The 15,132-nt window shown below is 34.8% G+C and overlaps 1 protein-coding gene across 3 annotated transcripts in view; it reads left to right on the forward strand.

Moving 5' to 3' along the window:
* The window catches only part of GLS (glutaminase), a 90,121-nt gene that overhangs the window by 12,948 nt on the left and 62,041 nt on the right, over positions 1–15,132 (forward strand). For all 3 annotated transcript variants that reach the window (XM_069577892.1, XM_069577894.1, XM_069577893.1), the window contains exons 2-5: positions 4,571–4,667; positions 5,023–5,144; positions 9,513–9,642; positions 10,610–10,689. In XM_069577892.1, coding sequence (XP_069433993.1) covers positions 4,571–4,667; positions 5,023–5,144; positions 9,513–9,642; positions 10,610–10,689 — 429 coding nt within the window. The remainder of the gene's footprint in view (positions 1–4,570; positions 4,668–5,022; positions 5,145–9,512; positions 9,643–10,609; positions 10,690–15,132) is intronic.

A 15,132-nucleotide genomic window follows, 5' to 3' on the forward strand; every position in this document is an offset into this window, starting at 1 on the left:
TTTTCCCCCAACAGAATCTGAGGGCTTATCACCAGTTGTTGGTACTATAATTTGAAAACCTGTTCAGTTCAGTTCACTTGCTCAGTCGTGTTCGACTCTGGGCGACCCCATGAATCGCAGAACGCCAGGCCTCCCCGCCCATCGTCAACTCCTGGAGTTTACCCATACTCATGTCCATCAAGTCGGTGATGCCATTCAACCATCTTATCCTCTGTCGTCCCCTTCTTCTGTCCCTAGTCCCTCCCAGCATCAGAGCCTTTTCCAATGAGTCAACTCTTTGCATGAGGTGGCCAAAGTATTGGAGTTTCAGCTTTAGTTAGCATCAGTCCTTCCAATGAACACCCAGGACTGATCTCCTTTAGAATAGACTGGTTGGATCTCCTTGCAGTCCAAGGGACTCTCAAGAGTCTTCTCCAACACCACAGTTCAAAAGCAGCAATTCTTCAGCGCTCAGCTTTCTTCACAGTCCAACTCTCACATCCATACATGACCACAGGAAAAACCATAGCCTTGACTAGATGGACCTTTGTTGGCAAAGTAATGTCTCTGCTTTTGAATATGCTATCAAGGTTGGTCATAACTTTCCTTCCAAGGAGTAAGCGTCTTTTAATTTCATGGCTGCAGTCACCATCTGCAGTGATTTTGGAGCCCCCCAAAATAAAGTCTGACACTGTTTCCACTGTTTCCCCATCTATTTCCCATGAAGTGATGGGACCAGATGCCATGATCTTCGTTTTCTGAATGTCGAGCTTTAAGCCAACATTTTCACCCTCCTCTTTCATTTTCATCAGGAGTCTTTTTAGTTCCTCTTCACTTTCTGTCATAAGGGTGGTATCATCTGCATATCTGAGGTTATTGATATTTCTCCTAGCAATTTAGATTCCAGTATATGCTTATTCCAGTCCAGCATTTCTTATGATGTAATCTGCATATAAATTAAATAAGCAGGGTGACAGTATACACAGTCTTGGCATACTCCTGTTATGATCTGTTTTTTTTGGTCATTAAAACTTAAACACTTCTCAAAAATATCCTAGTTACTATATATTCCAAAAACTACAGTTTTTAGCATTTGAGTTTCAGTGGTGAAGTATAATATCATTAAGCAGTGCCACAAAATGGTATTAAATTTGGGGAAAGAAAGTGTTAGTTGCTCAGTTGTGTCTGACACTGTAACCTCATGAACAGTGGCTTACCAGACTTCTCTGTCCTTGCAATTCTTCATGCAGGAATGCTGGAGTGGATAGCCATTCCCTTCTCCAAGGGATTTTCCTGACCCAGGGATTCAACCTGGGTGTCCTGCATTGCAGGCAGGCTCTTTACCGTCTGAGCCACCAGGGAATCCTGGGGAAAGAAGTGGCGGCGGGGCGGAGGTGGGGGGGGGGGGGGTGGGGGGGGGTAATAATATCAGGAGAGGTCTTTGGGGTAATTTCTGTGTAGTTGAAAGTTTGGGGAGAACCTTTGCATTTGTTCCCCAGACTATTGAAGTAAATTCATTTTCAGATCAGAGTCTGAGCTTTTAAATGCTCAGATTGGTAGATTTTTTTTAAAATCAATTTTGAACTCTTTTATACATTTATATTTATTATTTATTTTGTGAGCATAGTATTCTAGGGATGACTTAAATATCTCTCCAATGGATAACAATTACTCTCTTGTCCAAAAGTAAGTAAATATTTAGCCTTTTATGTTAGCTGTGTCTATAAACATGGTCATTTTAAATTCTTTGCCCTATCTACCATAAGCTAAAGAACTGTATATTTTATGTTACTTACATAGCTTTTAGGCAAAGCAAATACCATTTACTGGTGTTGTAAATACATGGAAAGCTTATTCTGCAGTTTTTTAAAGTGATAACTACCACTATCTGAAGTTTACTTAACAAGCCATTTTCTGTAAATAATTGGTATGTTATTTTCCACTGATTGTTTTTGACAGCTGGCTCAATTTTTCTTTAAATATTAAGTCATCAGTACTGTTGAATGCTGCTTAATGGTTTTAGATCAGGATTGAAGATCTAGAAAAATCATACCTTATAACAGTAATTACTAGCTAGTAGGTTTGAGAGCCAGCAAAACTGTAGAGGCATATATTTTGGACTCTGAATTCAGAGGAGCAAGGTTTCTAAATATATCTCTACCACTGTGCAGTCTTGGAAAGTTTGTTGACCAGTCTGAGCCTCTGAGAAATGGGGACAGAGTCAGCCTGGTTTTTTGTTTTTTGTTTTTTTTTTGGTCAAACAGTAAATATATTGAGCATCCACTGTGTACCAGGAACCATACTTCATTTTGCATAATAGTATTTTTTGTCATCATTGTAGGGATTGAACTAGAATGCATGTAAAATAGCTAATCAGAATACTTAACAAAAGTTATCCATAATTTTTAACTCTTATAATTAAAATATCCCAAATATATTTTAAAAGTTTCTCTAAGAGCCAAGATTGTTTTAAGGAGTAATTATATATCCAGGATATATGTTTAAATTACAATAATCCTATATGTTATTTTTTTTAAAACATTGGCATGAAATTGTACTTTAGGGTTGACTTGAAAAACAAGAAGCTGGTATGATAGCTTTGAAAACAGTATAAGTGACATTAATGCCAACATTAGTGTTTCTTTGAGGAGAATTTTATATGTGCATGTGTAAATGTACATACACTGTGAGCCGACGCTGTATTCTGTTGTCTTTTAAAATAGAAATATATGGACCACTCTCTAATTTTCTGTTTCTTGAAATAAAGGTAAAGCCCTTTCCAGACATTTTATATACACATACATACAAATACATGCATATATTTGTACCTTTGATTTTAAAAAATAGTGATGGGTGGGGAGGGGATTGGTCTACCCTAGATCTATAATTCTTATCACTATAATACATATGACAGTCATGAATGTTCAGAATATTAAGCTGTGTTCATTTCAGTTTCAGAGCTCCCCAAAAGAAAATATTTATAGGTTCATTATAGTTTTATCTCAAAACTTTGCAATGAATAGGAAAAAATTTTTTCTCGATTAATTTGGTTAATCATAGCATCTTATACCCGGAGAAGGCAATGGCACCCCACTGCAGTACTCTTGCCTGGAAAATCCCATGGACAGAGGAGCCTGGTAGGCTGCAGTCCATGGGGTCGCTAAGAGTTGGACACGACTGAGCGACTTCATTTTCACTTTTCACTTTCATGCATTGGAGAAGGAAATGGCAACCCACTCCACAGTGTTCTTGCTTGAAGAATCCCAGGGATGGTGGACCCTGATGGGCTGCCGTCTACGAGGTGGCACACAGTCGGACACGCAGCAACGCAGCAGCAGCATCTTATACCAGTTTATTAGTTAATGTTTAAATATATTTTTTATGGTAACATTTATTCTAACAGTCTTTATGATTTGTGGCATTTGATGTGTATATGTAAGCCTAGGTCACTTTAGAAATAGTCACTACAACTATTGACAATTGAGTACTTTCTGCCAAGCAGGGCACTGAGGGTATTGAATGTGTTAAGTCAACTCACATCTCTCTTTCTCAAATGAGGAAACTGAATCACAGAAAAGTTAGTTTACCCAAGGTGACTTGACTAGTAAATATTATAGCTTGAGAACTTGTACACTAAGCTTTTCTTAATTACTCTGTTCCACAGATTTTACAATCAGGTTAATTATTTGAACTATATCTTTATATAACTGTTTATAACAAATATATGACTATAATATATGTGTTATATTCAAGGATTCCCTCAAAGCTCAGTCAGTAATAAATCTGCCTGCAATGCAGGAGACCTGGGTTCACTTCCTGGGTCTGGAAGATTCCTGGAGAAGGAAATGACAAACCAGTGTTCTTGCCTGGCAAATCCCATAAACAGAGGAGCCTGGCAGGCTTTAGTACATAGAGTTGCAAAAAATCAGACACAATTTAGCAACTAAACCACAACCATGTTTTACATATGTATGCTGCTGCTGCTAAGTCTCTTCAGTCGTGTCTGACTCTGTGCGACCCCATGGAATCCCGTCCCTGGGATTCTCCAGGCAAGAACACTGGAGTGGGTTGCCAGTTCCTTCTCCAGTGCATGAAAGTGAAAAAGTGAAGTCACTCAATCGTGTCCGACTGTTCGCGACCCCGTGAACTGCAGCCTGCCAGGCTCCTCCATCCATGGGATTTTCCAGGCAAGAGTACTGGAGTGAGTCACCATTGCCTTCTCCGTTACATATGTATAATCATCCTATAAAAAAACAATGATAACAATGAAATATTGACTCTTACCTGAACATTTTCTGGGCTGTATTGGGTGATTGTATATTAGGCTGTACAGGAAGAAATCACCATAACAGATGATTTAGGATTACAAAATACCTGTGTAAATTAATGAACATGTTTTAAACGTGCTTCTCAATGTGGTTTCAGTAATATTGTTTGATTTTGGTAAATCGGCATTTATTGATATGATAGTAGGTCTTGAGGAATCGATCAACTGTAATCTGCTTCATTGATTGTTTTTAAATGGATGTAGCTAAAATCTACTTGAAAGTTCACATAAGAGTTAATTTTGTGTTTTTTTTTTCCTCTTTAGTAAAATAAAACAGGGTCTGTTACCTAGTTTGGAAGATTTGCTGTTCTATACAATTGCAGAAGGACAAGAGAAAATACCTGTTCATAAATTTATTACAGTAAGTTTTTACATTTTTCTATCCTAACTGTTAAAAATCAGTAATATGAATCAATATATGGTGATATTGCTATGGAGTTTTAAAGTCATCTGACATGTAGATTCTGACTGACACTATTTCTCTTATTTTCAAATTTTCATCATGCTCATTTCAAGGTAATCAATGAAAGGAAATGAAAGAAACAATGAAAAACTTTTCCAGAAAGAGGGTAATAGTGACACTAAAATGCCATATATATATGTATTCAGGTCTTGGGTAGAAGTTTTTAAATACAGGAATTAAAAACTTGTAGTTGGAATAAGCATATACATTATTTGCACTATGTATTTACAGACTCTTATTTTTTTAAAAACAGGCACTCAAATCTACAGGATTGCGAACGTCTGATCCCAGGTTGAAAGAGTGTATGGATATGTTAAGATTAACTCTTCAAACAACATCAGATGGTGTCATGCTAGACAAAGATCTTTTTAAAAAGTAAAAATTTCTGCCAAACCATTAATGGTCATTTGCTATGCTATGTGGTGTTTTTTTCTTTTAAAACAAAATTGCATCTTTGAAAGCCAGTGCTTCCTGTGTAATTGAAAAAAGAGGGGAGGGCATTGATAAACATCAGTTGCTTAGAACAACTTTGTGCACATTAAAGTTCTATAATATACTGGGGCTAAGAGTATACCTTGAAACTGTTCTGAGGAAATGTAGCCATGGATGTTTTCAATTAATAATACCTGGAGATTGCATTCAGTTTGAATGGAACACACTCTGTCCTGTTTAAATTGATCTCTAATTCATCTGCATATCTTGCAGCCTTTCTCAGCATGGTCTCTGTTTCTTTTCTACAAGTTGATTTAGATGACATCATAAAATGGGAAGGCAGCCTGCATTCATTAGGTTTACATGTCTCCATTGTCTGCTTTTCTCTTCGCAGCAAACATAGGCTTACTGCATAGGCTTTTTTTTTTTTTCAGAGTATCTAAAAACTTAATGCTAACTTTGGACATTAATGCCTTGATTTGCTTGAATGAGAATATTTTTATTTTCCTATATTTGCCAATCTTTACTTTCTTTAATGTGTTCCTACTAGTTTGATTGCTTAATAATTTGATAGACAAGTTTGTCATGGAACCCAAGGAAGTATATGGTATTTTACAACTAAACTTGAGTGAGAACTAAAATAAAACTGTAAACACTACTGTTAAACCTTGGCTTTTTCCTGACTATAAGCTTAGGTTGAAAAGAATTCCAGCATCTACCTTGAAAGTTTATTTGTATGTATGTATTTTTATATATTTTTTGTTTTATTGTCTTTTGGGGGCTAGATGATTTGTTCTAGATATCTGCTGAAGTATCCTAGAATATTAAGTCATCTGAAGGTATAAGTATTTAACTGAGATCCTTCCAAGTGTCTTGGCATACCATGAAGCAGTGAGTGCTGCCAATTTTAGATCTCCGTCTTTTCACCACATGGTTCTTGATGCTATTAACTCTGCTGACCTTATAAAATGTAGATTTTAGGTTCATGTTGGAATTGATGTTAGGAATTTTGGGTCTTCTGAACCTGTTCTTTGTAAAGGGAAGGAAATAATTTCTAGTTAGCTGTATTTTTGCAGTAAGATTATTTTATTTTTAGTGATCATGAACTCTGTGCAGAGTGCCTTCTGGGGAGTTATTTCGGTATATCTGAAAATAAAGTTGTCAGACTTGATTCAAAGACATGGTATATAGGTATATTGATTGTGGGTATGAGGAATTGCTTTGAATTCCTACATGAAGCAGTATTTTATATCTTTTCAGTACTGGTTAAGGTTTTTTTGTGCTTCATAAACATACTATTGTGTTTAAATATGAAATTTGAAAAAGTAATTTAAATACACTGAGCAACCAGAAAAGCATAAAATTTTCTACTGTATTAAAAATAACAATTAGTGTTATTTTAAACACTAATCCAATTTAAAAAAAAACAAAACCTGATGATTGTAATATAGGCAGTTCCCAATTTGACAGATGCTTAGTAGTCTATGTGAGCAGGCAGTGGAAAAGTTTATGTCTATAGGCATATGATTTCTCTTTTTATTCCTAGAATGAGATTCAAAACCTCTGACCGCTAACCTTTTCAGGTCACCTGGAAAGGTGATTGCTTCAGAGAAGTATTTTCTCTGTTTTCAAAATAAGTTTTCTAGTTAGTGTTGCCAGAAATAAACTATCTCAGTTTCATGCAGCTGGAAAAGCAGATGTTACAATGGAATTCATTTTCCCAGAGAAGTTATTTATAAAGAAAGATGAAAAGGTTTGGTTGAAGTCAATGTGTTGACATTTTACCTAAAATACCTTGTTGGTTAGTATATATATTTAGCCTTTGAGGGTAATCTGAGAAGCATGTAGAATTTTTCTTTAAATGGGAAAATAAGTTCTATGCATACTTTTTGGGGCATAGTCTGTTTGAAAGTTGGAGACTGCCTATACCTATCTAGATACTCAATTGATTGATTTTAATGCTAATAGTCTAGAAAATTTGTGTTGAAAAGGAATACTTTATTTATTTATATATTTTTAGCCATGTAAGTATTAGAAGTATTATCATGTGTGATCATAATTTTTTTATCATCTTGTTTTGGAGGAAATGAGTGATAGTCTTTGTACTTATTTGATTTTTCTTTGAAAATTCTTATCCACTATGTTATTTTACTAATGAGAAATTATATTTGAAATATTCTATAAAACAGATGTGCATAACAGTTGTTAATCATAAACATTTAAGTTAAAATGGAAAGTAAAATTATTTTTACCAGTTTAGGATGAGAAAACTGAACAAAGAAAGCATGAGAAAGATGTCACTTGTTGAAAATCATAAAACACTTACTCTTCATTCTACTTTATATGACTTCTGATTTTCTAGTTAGATTCATGACATCCATATTAAAATAACTCCCAAGAAAAAATTACAGATTAGAATGCTCCTCATCATGCAGCTAGACACTCTTCTGAGTGATATTGCCTTGACTGGCCACAGTAATTCACCAATGAAGGCTGTTAGCACGGCTTTACCAGCACCTTCTCATAGAGTAAAAAAAAAAAAAAAAATCCAAGTTTCACTGACAGTTTTTGTATAAAACCTCCTTTTAAAAATGCTGATTGATTTTGAATAGGTAAATAGTTGTAAGGTTAATAATTTTTATTTGTTTGACAGTCCTTATATTTTCTAATGCAACAGTTCTTGAAAGAAGGAGGATGTAGATTTTACTTGATACAGAATAGCCATTTAAGATCAGGAATTATCAAGTTTTTTCTTCTAAGAAATGTCTTTCTTATATATTACTTGTAACTCTCATGTGCAAGTTGAATTACTGTTTGATGCATATTAAATATTAAGTCAGTGACAAAACTCAATATTAGGTAACATTGAAACTATCATAAAATTTATTGGTTTATTGAAGTAAATATTATCTCTTAGATGTCAGTTATTTCTACATGTATAGCTTAATAATGGAAATTAGGATTATAACTTTTTCATGTTGTAATTAAAGCATGTGTTTATCACTGAAAATAACCTATTTTATTTTAAATCAGTGTTTAATTTTATGTTGATCAAGTGAGTATATATTCTGGATTTTTGTCGATAGTTAAAATGTGATATCTGGCTTTTAATTCTAATTTGCTATTTCATTTAGAACATCTGAATTCAGATACTGAGATAAAAACTTATCATTTACCATGGACTGAAAAATTGAGAGTGTCTATTTTCCAGCTCTCCTTTTATAGTTAGTGCATGTATTTACTTGCAGGTTACAGAGAGTTTTCTTATCTGTAAAATGAGGAAATTACCTTCTTAAAGGGTTCATCTTTTGAGGGTTAAACAGGATAAATAGTACTTGAAGCTTAGTACTTTTTAGTCTGTTACGGGCTTAGTCTTAGTTGGTATAACGGCTTGATGCTCAAGTCTACAGTGTCTTCCTTTATCGATTAACTGTTCTATTTTTGAGCTTCTGAGACTCACTTAAGATGAGCTTAGAGTATATTGTTGCTATTAACCTATTTATAAAACTCTTCTTTAGGGTTATATTAATAAATTGATTTTCTAGCTTAAACTCTTTTAAAACAAGGCAGAATATTGATTCAAATTATTAGATTTCATGCTTTGCCATCCACATGGTTTACCATATCATTTAAATAGTTTTTAACAGTGAAACATTTTTATTCTACAGTGTGTTACACATCTTAACAGTGCATAGAATAATGTAAATATTTTTGGTGATTCAAGTATTATAAAGTTATTATACTATTATACATATTTTTTAAAGTTAAACATTATTTTTGCAAGCATTTAAGTATTTTATGTTAGAGACAAATCTGACTAAACAAAGTTTTTAGCTTAGAAATGCAACATTTTCATAATTAATTTATAGAAAATATGTTAAAATACGGAATGTTTAGTTTTTCGTGAAGTTTTTTCTTAAGGGACATAGGTCTGAGGTTATTTCATGGAAAAAATAAAAAGGATCTCAGCTATATATTAAAGTCTGATTTTTGTTAACCAGATGTCATGCTGAATGTTTATCATATCTGGTAGGTGAAAAAGTCTTGTTTTTAGATGGTCTTAGTACTTAACCTGGTGGAATGCTCTGTTGTTTTAGTCTTTGATGCAGTTTTTAGGCTATCTAATTTATTTCTTTAATTTGTTCAACAGCTTACAAGCAGCTACATGAAAGGGTGCTTGGAGGAAAGAAAATAATGTACAAAGAGTATAATTTCTAGAATTTGTTTAAAATGTTGAATTTCTTTATTGTTTGAGTATTTTCCTAATATTGTTGTTATTAGCAAGTACTAATTTTTTCTTATATTCCACAGATGTGTTCAAAGCAACATTGTTTTGTTGACACAAGCCTTTAGAAGAAAGTTTGTCATTCCTGACTTTATGTCTTTTACTTCACATATCGATGAATTATATGAGAGTGCTAAAAAGCAGTCTGGAGGAAAGGTAATGTTTTTGACGTGAATATTTTCCTAAACCAATAATTGAATAAATTTAGCTAAACTTGAGGTGTAGAGACTAAAATTACGTGGTTTTGTGTTTTGCTAAGTAAGAAATTTAAGTGAAGCCACTGGATTAAGTTCTTTTAGAGTAACAGAAGTAAACAGAAGTTTAAATTGCTCAGTTTGTCTGACTCTTAGCAATCCAATGGACTGTAGCCCGCCAGGCTCCTCTGTCCATGGGATTCTCAGGCAAGAATACTGGAGTGGGTAGCCATTTCCTTCTCCAGGGGATCTTCTGACTCAGGGATTGAACCAAGTCTCCTGAATTGCAGGCAGATTCTTTACTGTCTGAACCACCAGGGAAGCTTAGTGCTTTTGTATTTTTTTTTAAGTGCTTTTAAAATGTTTCAAATATTATGGTTGTTATTTTCATTAAAAAGAAATATTTTTGATTTTCAAACAATTCAGGTGACCTTTATATTTTTAATTAATTAAAAAATAACTTCCTGGGAATTTCTGTAGGTATGATATCCTCAAATGTTAAATAAAATGTTTACAGTTTTTAAAATCCTCTACATAATATAAGGGCTATTTTATTTATTCTTGATATTGAAAGTTTTTAGATTATGAAACCCTATTATCATGACCCTGATTAAATAAATTTTGTTTTTTTCCCCTTTTAAAAAAAAAATTCATTCGTAGTTCCTCTTAGACTGTGTTTTTTCTAGGAAGAGAGAGTGCAATAGAAAACAGATGGTGACAGAGACTCTGAGAGGTCACTTAGATCTCACTTGTAATCCTCAAGTCTGTTATGCTCTTAGTTTTTATGAATATTGTTATAAAAGATACACTACAAAGCCACTGAGTACTATAAAATGTTCATTAGTGGAAGCTAAATTAAGATAAATTTTTTTGATAGAAAAGAATATTTTAAATTTTATCTGTTGATTTCTTTCCACTGTTTTGGATAGGTTGCAGATTATATTCCTCAACTAGCTAAGTTCAGCCCTGATTTGTGGGGTGTATCCGTTTGTACAGTAGATGGACAGAGGTAAGTTTATTTCAGATTCGTCAAAACCAGCTCTAAAACTTAAATTTGCTCACTACATAACAATGAGCATGAGGTAGAGAGGAGTATCTTCTCTAATAGTAATTAGCCCTCTTGAGATGACATGAATTCAAGAAGGCAGAGAAGTTTAAATTTTAGTTTAATTTTTAAAACTCAATTGAAATAATACTTTTTACTACATTTTATGAGGCATTTCAGCTACATTATTCACAGTTGTAGTCTTTTTATTTGAATGTTTATTGTTCAAGGAACTACAGTTACAGATTTGCTTAGGAAAAATAGATTTGGCAAAATATGAAATTACTCACTAATGAACTGACCACTAGTAGAATTAGTTCACCTTTCTTCACTTAACATTGGTTACGCATACTGTCATCATTTTTGTTCCTCTTGCTGCTTATATGATTAGCATGGTAGTTAAGACAATATAATGTAATGTATGGTCTTTTGCCCATCAGTCATTTGCAAAAGATATAGGATTTCATGAAGCCTATGAAATTTGATTTTCAGGATATAATCACACTGCAGGTATAATCACTGACATCTAAGGATCCAGCAGAATTTTAAAAAGGATAAAAATATGAGGGCACCTCAGAGAGAATAATTTGATTTTAAAAGTCAGTCAAGAGAGGCCCTTGGAAAAATGAACAAAGTTCTGAAATATTTTTTAAAGAATGACCTTTCTATTATGCTGTAAGTCAGACATAAAGATTTATTATGTTGCAGTTTGGTCTTGTCAGTCAGAAAAATTATGCCAAAAAAAGAAAATCATATTTTCTACTCCTTTAAAGACTTCAGCTCAGAAATAAAATCATTCTGTTTTTTTGTTTGCTTTTTACTAAGGTAATTATTTCTTTTTACATTGAAATATAACTTACATAAAATGAGATAAACAACTCCTTGGTGTATATAGCTTGGTAAATTTATGTTAGATAATTTTATCCTAAATTTTGTTAAAACTACAACTCATAATATCCCAGTTAAAGCTTTTATATGTCTCAAGTGCCTTCATTCTAATAATACTTTTATCAGAATATATTAGAAAATAAATACTTTTATTTTTTTACTACTTAATCTTTCTCAAGTATTTACAGTTTTTTTTTTAAAATGTGATTTAGTTCATTCATACTTATAAGGAATCCGAGGCCCAGAATTTGTATAAAACTGGCAGAGGTGAAACTAGCACCTAGGTCTCTAAACTTCTAGTCCATTATTCTGTCTGTTATGACATACTTTTATCCTCATCTGGGCCTGTGAAATGAATTAAACACTCATGTGTTGTATTAAATATTGGGTGCCGTGAACAGACACGAATTCATGAGAAGACATGGCTTATCCTATGGAATAAATTCCAGTAGGGAGTGGTATTCCTGTTTTCTTGTATTTGGAGGAAATGGTTTATCATGTAGTAGAAATTTTTATATTTGGAGGAAATTAATATTAGCTAATTCTCATGCATGTCCTTTTTCTTCTTAAACATATTTTGTACATATAGGTGATTCTTTTAGTTTAGCCTTCTTATCCAGAGAAATTTTGAGACAAGGCTTTGGACTAGATCGTAGGTATTTTTAAATCCAAAGGTAGTAAGAGAGGCTTTTGTCAGGTAATAGAATGATTGCCAAGTTGAAGTTACAGGCTGAATTACAAGTTATTCATAAATTTGATAAGAAAAATATACTCTTTTACTTAGAAGTGAGGTGTCCCTCTGATGTCTCCATTAACTTCTGATTGTCGAGGGGTAGTTATTATAGTGCCCAGTTTCACTATGAATACATTCCACTAGAATGAATGTGTGCCTGTATTGTGTTGGCTCATTGATTGGGACACCTGGGATACTTGAGCAAATTAAACAGAGATTGCTGCTCTTGGGGTCAGTCACAATTTTTTCATTTTCAAAACAGTTCTATACTTCATCTGCATCTTAGCAGTTCGGTAACATAAAAAGCTTTCTTTTTGTTGTGTTGTTTATCTCCATGGTGAAATGATTGCCTTTGGTGCCAACTCTATCAAGTTTGTAAAACTGGATGCTATTTGTTTTACTGGGGCTAGAAATTATCAATAGATACGGTTCACAAGAAGAGGCATTTTTAGAGAGGGGCTCAGAGAACGATATTGAATAAACTGAGCCCCATTTAAAAACTAACAAGGTTCAGTTCAGTTCAGTCACTTAGTTGTGTCTGACTCTTTGTGACCCCATGAATTGCAGCATGCCAGGCCTCCCTGTCCATCACCAACTCCCGGAGTTCACCCCAACTCATGTCCATCAAGTCGGTGATGCCATCCAGCCATCTCATCCTCTGTCATCCCCTTCTCCTCCTGCCCCCAATCCCTCCCAGCATCAGAGTCTTTTCCACTGAGTCAAATCTTTGCATGAGGTGGCCAAAGTATTGGAGTTTCAGCTTTAGCATAAGTCCTTCCAAAGAACACCTAGGACTGATCTCCTTTAGGATGGGCTGGTTGGATCTCCTTGCAGTGCAAGGGACTCTCAAGAGTCTTCTCCAACACCACAGTTGAAAAGCATCAATTCTTCGGCACTCAGCTTTTGTTGCAGTCCAACTCTCGCATCCATACATGACCACTGGAATAACCATAGCCTTGACTAGATGAACCTTTGTTGGCAAAATGTCTCTGCTTTTGAATATGCTATCTAGGTTGGTCAGAACTTTCCTTCTAAGGAGTAAGAGTCTTTTAATTTCATGGCTGCAATCACCATCTGCAGTGATTTTGGAGCCCCTCCTCCCAAAAAAGTCTGATACTGTTTCCACTGTTTGCCCATCTATTTTCTATGAAGTGATGGGACCAGATGGTATGATCTCAGTTTCCTGAATGTTGAGCTTTAAGTCAACTTTTTCATTCTCCTCTTTAACTTTCCTCAAGAGGCTTTTTAGTTCTTCTTCACTTTCTGCCATAAGGGTGGTGTCATCTGCATATCTGAGGTTATTGATATTTCTCCCGGCAATCTTGATTCCAGCTTGTGCTTCTTCCAGCCGAGCGTTTCTCATGATGTACTCTGCATAGAAGTTAAATAAGCAGGGTGACAATATACAGCCTTGACTTACTCCTTTTCCTATTTGGAACCAGTCTGTTGTTTCATGTCCAGTTCTAGCTGTTGCTTCCTGACCTGCATATAGGTTTCTCAAGAGGCAGGTCTCGTGGTCTGGTATTCCCATGTCTTTCAGAGTTTTCCACAGTTTATTGTGATCCATAAAGTCAAAGGCTTTGGCATAGCCAATAAGGCAGAAATAGATGTTTTTCTGGAACTCTATTGCTTTTTTGATGATCCAGTGGATGTTGGCAATTTGATCCCTGGTTCTTCTGCCTTTTCTAAAACCAGCTTGAACATCTGGAAGTTCAGTGTTCATGTATTGCTGAAGCCTGGCTTGGAGAACTTTGAGTATTACTTTACTAGTGTGTGAGATGAGTGCAATTATGCAGTAATTTGAGAATTCTTTGGCATTGCCTTTCTTTGGGATTGAAATGAAAACTGCCCTTTTCCAGTCCTGTGGCCACTGCTGAGTTTTCCAAATTTGCTGGCATAATGAGTGCAGCACTTTCACAGCATCATCTTTCAGGATTTGAAATAGCTCCACTGGAATTCCATCATCTCCACTAGCTTTGTTCATAGTGATGCTTTCTAAGGCCCACTTGACTTCACATTCCAGGATGTCTGGCTCTAGGTGAGTGATCACACCATCGTGATTATCTGGGTCATGAAGATCTTTTTTGTACAGTTCTGTGTATTCTTGCCACCTCTTCTTAATCTCTTCTGCTTCTGTTAGGTCCATACCATTTCTGTCCTTTTTCGAGCCCATCTTTGCATGAAATGTTTCCTTGGTATCTGTAGTTTTCTTGAAGAGATCTCTAGTCTTTCCCATTCTGTTGTTTTTCTCTATTTCTTTGCATTGGTCGCTGAGGAAGGCTTTCTTATCTCTTCTTGCTATTCTTTGAAACTCTGCATTCAGATGCTTGTATCTTTCCTTTTCTCCTTTGCTTTTCGATTCTCTTCTTTTCACAGCTATTTGTAAGGCCTCCCCAGACAGCCGTTTTGCTTTCTTGCATTTTTTTTCCATGGGGATGGTCTTGATCCCTGTCTCCTGTACAATGTCACGAACCTCCATCCATAGTTCATCAGGCACTCATATCTATCAGATCTAGTCCCTTAAATCTATTTCTCACTTCTGCTATGTGTCATAAGGGATTTGATTTAGGTCATACCTAAATCGTCTAGTGGTTTTCCCTACTTTTTTCAATTTAAGTCTGAATTTGTCATTAAGGAGTTCATGATCTGAGCCACAGTCAGATCCCGGTCTTGTTTTTGCTGACTGTATAGAGCTTCTCCATCTTTGGCTGCAAAGACATTTAGCCTTGATTAAAGCTATGAGTAAAAGGAATGGTAACTAATTTCTAAAAGCACTAGTTCATTTT

Source organism: Ovis canadensis, chromosome 2 (genome assembly GCF_042477335.2).
Source record: "Ovis canadensis isolate MfBH-ARS-UI-01 breed Bighorn chromosome 2, ARS-UI_OviCan_v2, whole genome shotgun sequence".
Lineage (NCBI taxonomy): Eukaryota > Metazoa > Chordata > Mammalia > Artiodactyla > Bovidae > Ovis > Ovis canadensis.